The 12,798-nt window shown below is 42.5% G+C and overlaps 1 protein-coding gene across 2 annotated transcripts in view; it reads right to left on the bottom strand.

The window, feature by feature from the left end:
- The window catches only part of LOC137382807 (solute carrier family 2, facilitated glucose transporter member 11-like), a 123,538-nt gene that overhangs the window by 59,312 nt on the left and 51,428 nt on the right, over positions 1-12,798 (bottom strand). For both annotated transcript variants that reach the window (XM_068055239.1, XM_068055240.1), the window contains exons 2-3: positions 3,849-3,947; positions 2,637-2,797 (exon numbers count right to left, since the gene is read on the bottom strand). In XM_068055239.1, the coding sequence (XP_067911340.1) occupies positions 2,637-2,797; positions 3,849-3,947 (260 nt within the window). The remainder of the gene's footprint in view (positions 1-2,636; positions 2,798-3,848; positions 3,948-12,798) is intronic.

The following is a 12,798-nucleotide window of genomic DNA, read 5'->3' as shown; positions in this document are numbered from 1 at the left end:
AATGTAAAGGCACAAAAACTCCAAAAGTAAAGGCAGTCAACCGTGGATTGGGAGGATTTTAGAATACAGCAATCATTAACAAAGGAAGTTAAGGATTGTATAAGGTTAAAAGAAAAGGTCTATAAGGTTGCCAGAAATAGTAATAAACCTGAGGATTGGGAGGATTTTAGAATACAGCAAAGGAGGATGAAGAAACTGATAAAGGAAGAATATATGAAAGTAAGCTATCAAAAAATATAAAAACAGACTGTAAAAGCAGCTATAGGTGCATAAAAAGGAGATGGTGGCTAAGACAAATATGGGTCCATTACAGGCAGAGTCAGCAGAATTTATAATGGGGAATAGAGAAATGGCAGAAAAGCTAAATGATTACTTTGTGTCTGTCTTCACTGAGAAGGATACAAGAAATCTCCCAGAATTAGAGATCCAAAGGATTAGGGGGAATGAGGAATTGAAGGAAGTTAGTATTAGTAAGAAGGTTGTATTGGAGAAATTAATGGGGCTGAAGGTTGATAAGTCTCCAAGACTTGATATTCTACATCCAAGAATGTTGAAAGAGGTAGCTAAGGAGATAGTGGATGCATTGGTGATCATCTTCCAAAATTCTATAGATTCTGGAGTGGTTCCTGCAGGTTGGAAGGTCACAAATATCACCCCACTATTTAAGAAAGGAGGGAGAGAGAAAATAGGGAATTACAGACATGTTAGCCCTACATCAGTCATTGGAAAAATGCTAGAATCTATTCTAAAGGATATGATAAATGGACACTTGGATAATAATGATCTGATTGGGCATAGTCAACATGGATTTATGAATGGGAAATCATGTTTGATGAACCTGTTGGAGTTTATTGACGCTGTTACTAACAGAATTGATAAAGGGGAGTCAGTGGAAGTAGTATACTTGGATTTTCAGAAGGCTTTTGATAAAGTCTCCCACAGGAGGTTGGTTAGCAAAATTAAAGCACATGGGATAGGAGGTAATATACTGGCATGGATTAAGGATTGGTAACAGGCAGGAAACAGAGAGTAGGAATAAACGAGTCATTCTTGGGTTGGCAGGCTGTGACTAGTAGGGTACCGCAGGGATCAGTGCTGGGGCCCCAGCTGTTCACAATATATATCAATCATTTGGATGTGGGCATCAGATGTAGTATTTCCAAGTTCGCAGATGACACAAAACTAGATGGGAATGTATATTGTGAGGATGAGCAAAGTGGCTTCAAGGGGATTTGGATGACTTAGTGAGTGGGCAAGAATGTGGCAGATGGAATATAATGTGGAAAATGTGAGGTTATCCACTTTGGTAGGAGGAATAGATGTGCAGAGTATTTCTTAAATGGTAAGCGATTAGAAAGTGTAGATGTACAAAGGGACCTGGGTGTCCTTGTCAATAAGTCACTGAAAGCTAACATGCAGGTGCAGCAAGCAATTAAGAAGGCTAATGGTATGTTAGCCTTTATCGCAAGAGGATTTGAGTATAGGAGTAGTGAAGCCTGACTTCAATTGTAGAGAACCTTGGTTAGACTGTACCTGGAGTACTGTGTGCAGTTTTGATCCCCTTACCTTAGGAAGGATATTATTGCCATAGAGGGAGTACAACGAAAGTTCACTGTCTTGTTCCGGGATGGCGGGACTGTCCTATGAAGAGAGATTGGGGAAACTGGGACTGTATTCTCTAGAATTTTGAAGAATGAGAGGTGATCTCATTGAAACCTACAAAATACTTAAAGGGATAGACAGGGTAGATGCAGCTAAGATGTTTCCCCTGGTTGGGGAGTCTAGAACCAGGGGACACAATTTCAAAATAAGGGGGAAGCCACTTAGGACAGAGGTGAGAAGAAATTTCTTTACTCAGAGGGTTATGAATCTTTGGAATTCCCTATCCCAGAGGGCTGTGGAAGCTCAGTCATTGAGTATGTTTAAAGCCGAGATTGACAGACTTCTAAATACAAATGACAGAAGGGGATATGAGGATAGTGTGGGGAAAAGACAGTGAAGTGGATGATCAGCCATGATCGTATTGAATGGTGGGGCAGGCTTGATGGGCTGAATGGCCTACTCCTGTTCCTATATTCCTAATTCTGGCCTGTTGAACATCCCTGATTTTAATTGCTCCACCATTGGTGGCTGTGCTTTCAGTTGTCCCAGCCCTAAGCTCTGGAATTCCCTCCCTACACCTCTCTGCCTCTCTACCTCACTCTCCTCCTTTAACACACTCCTTAAAACCTACCTTTTTGACCAAGCTTTTGGTCATCTGACCTAATATCTCCTTATGTGGTTCGGTGTCATACTTTGTTTTCCATTGCCTTTGTACAGCACCTTGGAACATTTTATTATGTTAAAGGTGCTACATAAAGATGAGTTGTTGTTGGTGCTGTTGTTATGTAGTCAAACACAGCAAACATGCAGCATCAACATTCTACCAAAAGCCAATGAGGTGACTAAATGTTGCCTGAGCCAACATGGCTTCCAGCATATTTCTGGTGCAGTTCAGTAATGGCAGATGACATTGCAGAATTCAGAGGTCTAACACAGGTTTTACAGCAGGTAATCAGGTGGCCCTAAATTGTATTTCTGCAACGAGGACAATAAAAACTGAATGATTCTCCTTTCACAAACTTCTGTGCTCTTACCTTCCAGGTTTTACTGAGAGAGGTCCAGCAATTAGTGCTCCAAATACAGCTCCAATTGGATACACCGACACAATGGCCGACCAGGTCACTTTCATTGCATTATCCTCCATTGCTGTGCCATGACGCTCCAGCCAAGTCTCGTTGATAAAATACTTAATGTACTGCAATTAGTGCAAAGTGTAGTGTTAAAATCAATATTTGTTTGTTCGAGGAAAGGGGAGGGGGTGTTCTTAGTGCTGAGGTTAAGACTTCCTCTTGCTAAGCTCTATTCTATGCTCTCCCAACTGCCTGCTTCTTTAGACCTGTTTCAGTGCAGCATGCGTGGCTGGGCAAGCAGCTGACTTCAAGGCCTCTGTCAACACTTCTCTTGTTGGATGAGCAAACCAAGGGGTCATTTTCCTATTCTTCCCGTGGAAAAATGGCAGGTCTCAACATCTTGAGCATTCTAAGCACAAACTCACATCTTCCCATCTCTTGTGCCATTATGTGACACCCTCGTTACGCTTGTTTCTAGGCCCTTTCGCTGTGCACCACTCCCCAACAAGAGAGCAAGCGGGTGAAGTCCACTGAATTCTATCATTGCTGATACCCTCAGCCACTGAGATACAGAAGAAAGGAAGACTTACATTTATACAGTGCCTTTCACAATCTCAGGGCATCCCAAAGCACTTTACAGCCAATGAAGTAGTTTTCTTGAAGTGTACTCACTGTTGTAATGTAAGGACCATGACAGCCAATTTGTGAACATCAAGATCCCACAAACAGCAATGTGATAATAACCAGTTAATTTGTTTTAATGATATTGGTTGAGGGACAAATATTAGCCAGGGACACTGGGGAGAGCTTTCCTGCTCTTCCTTACAATAGTGCTGCAGGATCTTTCACATCCACTTGAAAGGGCAGACAAGGCCTCAGTTTAACATCTCATCCAAAAGATTTTCCAAGTAAAATAAACAATTTAGATCTGTCTCCTTCCAGGCTACATTTTGCACAGTGGCACAGATGTCACATTCATTGCCACCAGCGGTGGTTTAAGTTGCTTATCAGAAGCAGTGTTACTGCTTGAATGCTAAATGAAGACATTTGCTAGCACTCAACTCTGTAAGGCGCTTAATGTTGGTCTATATGACCACAAAATTAAATGGTGCTTTAAACTGTATCATTTTGTTAATGTCTCAATAATAGAGCAATATAAAGGTGCATGTTACTCACAACTGATGGTACATTAATGATCGACATATTGAGTCCATGCTGGAGTGTTCCTCCCATCGCCGAGACAATGATCAGCAGCAAAAGAACCTTCAGGTGGTACTGTATTTGGAGAAAATGTTATCGTTCATAAGTACAGTCATTGCTCTATGATATAATTAGTATTTGTTAAGATCGCAAGATAGGTGAGGATGAAGAGAACCTTGGAGTCATTTGATCTCAATCTTTCAGAATACCTATCATCTTCCTATTACAGCATTTAGTTGTTTCTTAAATGAGTCTTGTATCCTGGGGTTAACCACATTTCCTGGCAACCTGATCCAGATATTGATCAGCCTCTGTGTAAAAACGTGTTTCCTCATGTACAGTTCCAGATTTATTTTATCTATTACATTAAATACTTTCTAAGCAATGTTCCCCTAATTTTTCTTTCTTGCATACAGTCTGCTTGTTTCACAGCATAGTCCCTTTAAGATTGCTACACGGCTGCACACAGTTGAAGGTAATGTTTGTGATGTGCGGCCTGTTTATTGCACAGTGTGGTACATTCCGGATTGGGTACCCATGCAGCTTCATTGCTTCTAAGCCTCTGTAAGGTCCCCTCTGAGATTTTGGTTGAGGCAGTGGAGTCCTAGTTTATCTTACGTTTCCTTATAGTTCTACCTTCCAACACCGTTTCTCTCATGTTAGGCATCATTTGGGCCTGAATGGACACCATTAGGAACATAAGAATTAGGAGTAGGCCATTCAGCCCCTTGAGCTTGCTCCATCATTCAATTAGATCATGGATGATGTGTACTGCAAATTCATTCACCTGCCTTAGCTCCATATCCCTTGATACCCATGTCTAACAAAAATCTAGCCATCTGAGTTTCGTAAGTGCCAATTGACCCAGCATCCACAGCCTTTTTGGGAAGAGAATTCCTGACTTCTTCCACCCTTTGTGTGAAAAAGTGATTCTGGATTTCACCCCTAAATAGCCTAAATCTAATTTTAAGATTTGACACTCTTATGTCAAGGTGATTAGAACTGTATTTAGTGCTTCATTTATAGCCAATGAATAACTTTGATGATCAAGCAATGAATGTCTAAGCTGTAGACAGTCCTTTGCCCACATACATACAAATCTAAATTCACTGTAGGAAGTACCTCCCTTTTCCCCTGGATTCGACTATTCTTGTGTTCATCAAAGATAAAAGAGAGGAATGTTATTGCTGGGATACAGAATATTTTGCCACATAAAAACATAAGAAATTGAAGCTGGAGTTGGCCATTTGGCCCTGTGAGCCTACTTCACTGTTTAACAAGACCATGGCTGATCTTCTATCTTAACTCCATCTTCCCATACTATTTCCATACCCTTTAATTCATTTAATATCCAAAATCTATCAACCTCAGTCTTCAGTATATTCAACGGCTGAGTATCTGCAGCTCTCTAGGCAGAAAATTCCAAAGATTCAGAACCCTTTGAGTGAAGAAATTTCTTCTCATCTAAATGGCCAACCCCTTATTCTGAGACTGGGACCACATGTTCAAGATTCCCCAGCCAGGGGAAACATCTTCTTAGTATCTGTCAAGCCCGTTAAGAATTTTATGTTTCAATTAGATAATTTCTCATTCTTCTAAACTGCAGGGAAGATAGGCCTAGTCAACTCAATCTCTCCTCATAGGACAATCCCCTAATTCCAGAAACCAGTCTGGTGAATCTTTGTTGCATTCCCTCTAGGGCAAGTATGTTCTTCCTTAGGTAAGGAGACCAAAACTGTCCACAATACTCTAGGTGTGGCCTCACCAATGCCCAGTACAATTGCAGTAAGACTTCTTTACTCTTATACTCTAAGCCCTTTGGAACAAAAGCCAACATATCATTTGCCTTCCTAATTGCTTCCTGTACCTGCATGTTAACTTTCTGTCATTCTGTCCAAGGACACTCAGGTCCCTCTGAATGCACGTACTTCCCAGTCTCTCACCATTCAAAAAATATTCTGCTTTTTATTATTTTTCCTACCAAAGTAGAAACTTCACACTGTGCCACATTGTATTTCATCTGCCATGTTTTTGCCCATTCATCCAACCTGCCTATATTCCTTGGCAGCCTCTTTGCATTTCCTCACCACCAACTTTCCCACCTAATTTTGTATCATCAGCACACTTGGATATGTTACACTCAGTCCCCTCATTTAAGTCATTAATAGATTGTAAATAGCTGAGGCCCAAGTACTGATCCTTGGGTGTCTGGCTAATTACAGCCTGCCAACCTGAAAAAGTCCCGGTTATTCCTACTCTCTCTTCTGTCCATTGACCAATCCTCAATCCATGCTAAGATATTACCCCCAATCCCATTGAGTCCTAATTTTGTATAATATCCTCTTGTGTAGCACCTTATCAAATTCTTTTTGAAGCACTACATCCCTTTATCATTCCTACTAGTTATATCCTCAAAAAACTCAACAGATTTGTCAAACACGATTTCCCATTCATTAAATCATGTTGACTCTGCATAATCATATTATATTCTTTATGCTTTGTTACATGTCCCTAATAATAGATTCTAGCATTTTGTCAACTACTGATATTAGACTATCTGGCTTATAATTCCACATTTTCTCTCTTTACCTTTTCTTAAATAGCGGAATTATGCTTGCTACCTCCCTTGGGAACTGTTCTAGAATCTAAGGAATTCTAGAAGATCCAGACCAATGGCTATGGACCCTGACAACTTCTTGGCTGCAGGACTGAAGGCCTGTGCTCCAGAACTAGCTGTGCCCCTAGCAATCTGTTCCAGTACAGCTACAAAACTGGCATGTACCCAACATTGTGGAAAATTGCCCAGGTATGTCCTGTCCACAAAAAGCAGGACAAATGCAACCCGGACAATTACCACCCCATCAGTCTACTCTCAATCACCAGCAAAATGATGGAAGGTGTCATCGACAATGCTGTCAAGTGGCACTTACTCAGCAATAACCTGCTCACTGATGCTCAGTTTAGGTACTGGCAGGGCCACTCAGCTCCAGCCCTCATTACAGCCTTGGACCAAACATTGATAAAAGAGTTGAATTCCAGAGCTGAGGCATCAAGGTAACATTTGTCAAATCAGGTATAGAAAGAGAAATAAAAGGAGGGAAAGAAAGAATTAATTAAGAGAGAGAAAAAAGATAGAAAGCAACAGTTAAAAAAAACTTAAAATTTGACATTTTAAAAATCTCTAAGAGCAATTAATGCCTGAAGGAATGAGACTTCATACTTGTAATAGTTAATTTTCAGTGCCAGAGAGATTGTGTAGCAAGTTCAATTATCATGTTGTTAAAAGAGTACTTAGACTGAAATAGATAAGACCTATCTGTCTATAGCGAGTTTAGTTTGTACCTACCGCACAAGTAAAGCTATTCAATGTATTTGAATGGTGAGGCAGATATTGAGATGTCATTTTCGCAAAGCTAATGACGGGGAAACTCGGACAGCAACTTTTAGATATCCATGTTTAAACATGCATCTGCTGATCTCCTAAATTTGCTGTACCATTAGTGTATAAATAATGGCAAATGCAAGTAGCCTTGCTATTATTTTGACAGCAAAATCTGATTTCATTGCACAGTGCCAGATTGAGATTCTCTCAGAATGAAACATTACAAGTTTAGGAGCTGCACTAGATACCATCACAGGTTCAATGGTATATCATTCCTGTAAGTAGATCCCAGGCTCCTTAAGTCCCAGAATTGACTCACATTGTCCAATATTTATCTATGCAATAGTGTAACTTGAGGGGATATCACAGTATGTTCCCTGTTAAAATACAAACTGGATATTGTGTCTTTCAGACATGTTCCCCAACTCATGGTTCTCCACTCTTTTCAAAGGCGGACAGTGCAAAAAACAAGTAAAATGAGGCTAAATGCAAATAATCAAGCGACTTTATTTCAAAAACAACAACTGGATGCACAGAGCAACAGTTATGATCAGATTCACTTGAGTAACTCAAAATAATGAACATGCAATGCTTCCCCAAATCACTGGGTCATCTTCGTTGACTTAAACAAAATGATTTTGAACTACATTCTTGTATATTCGCCTTCTTACTGCCTTAACTGGACCTGACTGTCCTAGAATAATTTTTTGAAAAATCCGACTGTGTGCATGTTTCTGGCCCTTGCAGGGGCTTGGTCAGTTTCCCGCTGTGAATCAGGGCCTCCAAAGAGAAATGGCATTAAATTCCTGTGTGCAAAACCCAAGGGAGGGACCTATGCAGACAACCTGTGTTGAGTGGCATGGAGCAGAGTCTTCCGAACACAATGGCTGTCCATTATTTTCTGCCTTATTTTCATTTCTAATGATACAAATAGAAATGAAATTCAGGTGGTTATTATAATGGACAGCTGATCTGCAATGCCAGTTTTATGCTTGGCTGGCAAGTTGAAAATCCACCCCAATAGGTGCGAAATGTTTATGATTACCAGGACAGGTTAACAGATTACTTAGTGTTTACAGTTTGGAGAGAAAATTAGCATTTAAACCACCTTTTGTCTCAATGCCTCTTTTTAGTAAAATTTGTGCAAATGTGCTTTGCTTTAGAACACAATCCTTATAGCAACCTTTTTCTCAAATTCTCTCTGTGGCAAAATAGTCCAAAATCCCAAAATGTAATGAGAGGACTCAAATTAAAACAAGCGGCATTTCAGTGTCAGAAAAGCCAGTTCCATGCACCGCATGGGGTGGATCTTGACCTTGTGTGACAGTGTAAAACGGTCGATAGTGATTCACCAGCCTGTTTTACATCTCTCCCAATTTGAGCAAGAAATGCAGGGGCAATGTGAGGAAGAACATTTTTATGCAGTGAGTGGTGACGACCTGGAACTCGCTGCCCATGAGGGTGGTGGAAGTGGAGATGATCAATGAATACAAAAGGAAATTGGATGGGCACTTGAAGGAAATAAACTTGCAGGGCTTTGAGGATTGAGCAGCAGGGTGGGACCAACTGGATTGCTCCGCGGAGAGCCTGCACGGACTCAATCAGCCGAATGGCCTCCTGCTATGCTGTAAATGACTCTATGACTTTAAGTCAATGAAAATAAGTTGTAAACTGGGCTGTCAATTTGATATCACCTGTTTTAAACTATCCTACAAAGTCAAGATCTACCCCCCTGTGCTTTCCAGCTAAATTAGCAAATATGGGAGGCTAAACTGGATAGCCCCAGAAATGGATGTGGGGATTGCGATGTGCAGGCAGCACCTCAACTTCATGTTGTCTGTTCATTAGATCAATTGCTGCCTCCAGCCAGCCATAACTGCGCTGTTCATTGCCTGCACACATCAGCAGGGAGCCCAAAACCATAACTTCCAAGCACTTCTTAAAGTTAGCCTGCACTGCTTAAAGATGAGGTACATTGTGGCTGGAGCCGATAATGGTAGTCCTGCAGGACGTGAATCTCACCTGGGAAACTGAAGGATGACACAATGATGGAGAGCATTGGTTTGCAAGGTTTATGAACATTGCATTGTTGGAGGAGATGGAAAGTAGGTTAAATATTCTGTATCTGCAGGGGCTAGGAGGCCCTCCAGACATGCTTCAAAAGGCAATGGATGCAGATAGCTGTGGATTTCAATGCCAGGAGTCAAGCCCCAGGACCTGGATGCAGTGGTGCAAGAAATTCAATGACCTCACGTGAGTGATCAAGGTCAGTGAATGTATCTTCAAATGCCATATCCTACCAACTACACCACTAGCCTCAGCCATTCCTCAATTCACCACATGCCCATCACTCACCTACTAACAGTCTCTCACAGGCAGGACTCATACCTAACATTCATATGCTCCACTAGACCCTCAGACACTTAGCACTGCTGGTTTACACCCACATCTCTCAGCTTGCACACACTGCTAACTATTCATCCATGACAACCACATCACCCAAACAGATTGCATGACACTCATTGACACACTTCCCTGTCCTTTGCAGGACAAGGTGGAGCACACTGGAGGCAGCAGGAGCTATCTGGAAGGGACTGGCACACCTGCATGTCCTAAACCCAAGTAGACTGTTATTAGAACAACCACTGCTGTGGCCATGGACAGTGGTGGGTCTGAATCAGTTGAAGATGATGGCATCCTCATACCTAATCCTCCCTCTCACATCCCACTTCCTCCTCAGTCCACAATCTCTTCGGCAGGTAGTATAAGCATGCACCTCTTACTTCCACACACTCCATACAACCCCCCCCCCCCCGCCCCACACCCGTCTCCTCTCACCACAAACTTACTCTTGTACCTTTCTCTTTTCAGATTCCAAAGATGTGCAACCTAGCCAGACAGTGGAGAAACAGCAAGAAGACAGTGATGAAGAAACCACACCGTTACTCAATTTTACACTTGCAGTCACCAGCTCAGATACAGATCCAGTGCATAATTTAGAGGATAGCTTAGAGGAGGGTCTTCCCGTGGTGAGACACTGGACGCAAGTGGCCTACAGACAGGGTGGGGAAATAGTGCAGGTGCCAGCACACTGGAGGGTGAAGTCGCACACTTCAATGGAACACGCTAAGAAAAAGGCTGATGGGTATGCACGATGAAATGCTTGGTGCATTGGGAAGCCTGCAAAAAAGCCAGCGTTCAATGTCAAGGAATATGGAAGAAAACAGCAACAACTTGGCACAGGGCTTCGAGCAGAGCTTGGGGCACATAATTTCCAGCATGACCCAAACATGATTTGGCAACTGATGGCCAATACCTCAGCTTCCATTGCAGGACAAGTAGCTCCCACCAGGAGACTGTGTGCTGCAGCAGAAGCTCACACAGAAGTCATGCAGTGTTAACTTCTTGGCATGCAAGCTCAGACTGCTGCCATCATGGCTGAGGATACTAGTGTTCAAAGGGACGTGCAGAGTGTCACAGCAATCTGTCCTCCAACAGATTATTAGGATTGCTGAGGCACCACCCTGGGAGAGAGGCAGTGGCTCCATAAATTATGCACTTACTGTCCTCTCTCAGGTTGACGGCATTCTTGCTCCCAACACTGCCACCCTGCCAGTGCTCTTGCTGTTGCCTGTCAGCCAACAAGCCCAGACAGCTGTCGCCTATGTTGAGATGGTGCAGTCTGACGTTGGGCCGTTAAGGCCCAGAGCTGCTCGAACTCATAGCTTTACATCAGCCATTCTGCATCTACTATATAGGAACACTAGGACATAAAAGACAGGACTAAGGCAATTCTCAAGACTGATTAGTTTATGTTGTCTGCAATATGGCATCATTTCATTTATAAATTTGGTTTGCAAGGTTTAATTTGTGTTGATTTTTAGTTGTGGCTAAGAGGACAACGTGATGGTCAGTGACAAAGGGATGGTAAGGAGGTTGGGACGATTGGTGAATGGGGAATTGGGGTTGAGGTTACTGGTTTCCTACTTGAATTAGTAGTTCATTTGCAGCCTGGGCAGAGAGAGGCTGTTTAGGTTTCCACCTCCCTTTCTCTTCTCCTTCCTCCTATTCCTCTTCTTCTTGCTTCTCCTTTTTCTGCTGTTCCTCCTTCCTCTTCTAGCAGCTTGTCCTGCTATGCATGGCCTCTGCTCATTCTCCTAGTCACTCTAATAGTGCACCTATGTCCAGCAGCAACTGGCCTGTGCAAAAGCCTTGAAGTCAGGAAAAGGCATTTGCCACACCACTCCTTGTGGACCTTTGCAACTTGAACTATAGAAAGCACCAAACACTTGTAGAATCAAAGCAACAGCCAGAAGAAATCAACCAGCAACGAATCTATAAGCAGCTGATCATCCCTTTAAATGGCACTGGTGGATGGCGCCCTTCCTGGTGCTTAACGTGTATTCAGCTGTGTGAGGTTAAGAGAGGACGTTGGCTGAAACAGGAAGATTCAAAATGGCAGTGCTGTTATCAAATCGATGTTGCACACTCATTGGCATCATGATCTGCCTGCTCTGATACTTCCAGCGCAAACTTGCTGCGTGCGCAGTAACATCTTTTTAAAAAATTCTTTCATGGGATGTGAGCGTCACTGGCAAGGCCAGCATTTGTTGCCTATCCCAAATTGCCCTTCACCAATATGGCGGCTGAGTGATTCGTGGCAGATGTATGTGTGTACACCATGGATGCCAGTTTGTTCCCCGAACAGCACCCATGGCGCCCAAACAACGGGCACTACCAAACCCAATTTTGTGCCCAATTTCTCGGTATGGGACTATTTCTGTACTGATGCTGCCACATCGTAGCCTTTGATTGTGACCTGCTCTGTGCTATGTGGGGGGGGGGGTTAGCTTTATTCTTTCAAAAAAATATTCTAGACCTAGGGAAAACAGACATATCAAAGACCAATAAGCCTACCCTTCAAAATGTCCTCTTGATGGAAAAACCAAAAATGATAGATAATCCAGCAGGAACAGTTTCAGATACTACAGTATTACATCATATCTCATGAGCAGCTGAACAATGTCAGAATTCTTACACTGATTGCTACTCGTGGACAGAGAAGGCCTGAAAATTCCTGCCAGTCTTCAGTTTGTGATGGATGAAGATAAGAAAACACGGATGTTATTACCAGGAAAGAAGGGAACAATTTTCATTAATAAATCATGTCACACTCATGCAAGGAGCAATTATGAACCATAATAATGAACAGATGAATTAACCTCCAATAAATGGATGGACTTTTGCTACAAGACAAAATGGAGTAAGGGGTCAGGTGACTGTACTGCCAATATGCATTGTGACCGCTGGGGACTGAATCCATCATCATGCCTGGACCAGTCTGGAAGAAAGCACTAGAAATGCTCATGGCCCCATTCAATGTTAATGGATACCAGTTTCAACCAGTTGAACTAACAATGACCTTTACAGACATAGAGAGCTGAAATTTACAGCCCCCGACGTCAGGGGTCATAGCAGGGGGCTGGAAAATGCCTCCGGGAGAGGCCCGCCACAGCCTCGATGCCGGGGAGATCCAACCTGATA

Source organism: Heterodontus francisci, chromosome 23, assembly GCF_036365525.1.
Source record: "Heterodontus francisci isolate sHetFra1 chromosome 23, sHetFra1.hap1, whole genome shotgun sequence".
NCBI classification, from domain to species: Eukaryota; Metazoa; Chordata; class Chondrichthyes; order Heterodontiformes; family Heterodontidae; genus Heterodontus; species Heterodontus francisci.
Note: the sequence above shows the minus strand (reverse complement) of the source record. Positions and strands in the feature narration are given on the sequence as shown.